The following is a 1,421-nucleotide window of genomic DNA, read 5'->3' as shown; positions in this document are numbered from 1 at the left end:
CCCCCAACCCGCCCCGTTCCGGATCCCCGCTCGGCTCCATGCGGGAAACGGGTCGGTGCTGCATCCCCGTCCCGGCTCCCATTCCTGGTTCGGTTCTCTGCCTTCTCTCGGTCACGTCGGGGTTCGGGAATCCGCCCTCCCGCATTCCTCCCTCCTTCCCTTTCGGCCGCTTTGCTAACCCAGCGTTTTGGGGAATGTCCTTTGCGCCTATTGGCTGCACGGTGACCTTTTGTGGGGACAGAGGTGGCACCGAGTGGCTCCGCGCCTCCGGCCACTTGCCAGGGGGCCACCGTGTGCCCGGAGTGGCTCTCGATCCACCCCAACCCATCCCTCGGCTGCTCCGTCCTGTGGGTGGCACCGGGACGGGCGCACCAAAGGGATCCCAAGTGCCCGACGTCCCCTCTCCATCCCTGGTCCTTGGGATGGCACCGCGATGGGTGCAGCACCGGGCTCTGCGGGTGTCCAGCGTCCCCTCTCCATCCCTGGATGGTGGCCCTTGGGGTGGCACAGGGGTGGGCGCACAAATGGGGTCCCCCACTGCCCAGCGTCCCCTCTCCATCGCTGGGCACACGGGTCCCCCCCGGCGCTGTTTGTCGGTCCCCCCCGGGGTGGTCGGTCCCCCCAGCCCCGTTCCCCGCTGACGCCCGGCTCTCCCCGCAGCCATGCCCTGCATCCAGGCGCAATATGGCGCAGCCACCACCGGCCCCTGCGATCGCTGCCCGTCCGAACTGCTGAGTCCGGAGGGCGGCCGCTACCCCATGGAAGTGCCCGGCGCCGACCCCACCGCCGCTCCGGCTCTGCCCAGCTTCAGCACCTTTATGGAGAGCTACGCCGGGGAGTTGGACGCCTTTCTGTGCCAGCTGCCGGCCGGCGGGCAGCACTTCAGGCTGGAGGAGCTGCAGGTGTACGGCTGCTACCCCGCGGCCTTCGGGCAGCACGAGGAGACCCTCTCGTCCTCCTCCTCGTCCTCCTCGTCCTCCTCCAGCGGGTCGGACTGTTACGGCAGCCCCTGCTCCGTCCCGTCTCCGAACTTCCCCGCTCCCCAGGCTCCGGGCTGGGACGGCTCCTTCGGGCCCTATTCTCCCGGTTACGACGGGGGGCGGCAGTGGGGCGAGGCGGTGAAGGGCGGCGGTGCTCAGCCCCAATTCTTCTTCGCGCCCCCCAACCCCGTCGGCTCCCCGAAGGACCCCCGCCTGATGGACGCGGATCCCTTCGCTCTGCCCCACGGAGCGGCTGGGGCTTTCCCTGGGTTACCCCTCACCCCAACGTCGCCGTTGCTGGAGGGACCCCCGCTGCCCCCCGCCCCCAAAACCCGCGGCCCCGGAGCGGCTGAGGGGCGCTGCGCCGTCTGTGGGGACAACGCGTCGTGTCAGCACTACGGAGTGCGAACCTGCGAGGGCTGCAAAGGCTTCTTCAAGGTG

The 1,421-nt window shown here is 70.0% G+C and overlaps 1 protein-coding gene across 1 annotated transcript in view; it reads left to right on the top strand.

Annotated features, from left to right (window-relative positions):
* The first annotated feature begins 616 nt into the window (after window positions 1-616).
* LOC122193589 (nuclear receptor subfamily 4 group A member 1-like) overlaps window positions 617-1,421 on the top strand; it is a 2,058-nt gene continuing 1,253 nt past the window's right edge. Inside the window, exon 1 of the mRNA XM_042894438.1 lies at window positions 617-1,418. Coding sequence (XP_042750372.1) covers window positions 663-1,418 — 756 coding nt within the window. The 5' untranslated portion in view covers window positions 617-662. The remainder of the gene's footprint in view (window positions 1,419-1,421) is intronic.

The sequence above is a fragment of the Lagopus leucura genome, unplaced genomic scaffold (assembly GCF_019238085.1).
Source record: "Lagopus leucura isolate 7727_CA_CO unplaced genomic scaffold, USGS_WTPT01 31539-0_obj-0_obj, whole genome shotgun sequence".
Classification (NCBI taxonomy): domain Eukaryota; kingdom Metazoa; phylum Chordata; class Aves; order Galliformes; family Phasianidae; genus Lagopus; species Lagopus leucura.
Note: the sequence above shows the minus strand (reverse complement) of the source record. Positions and strands in the feature narration are given on the sequence as shown.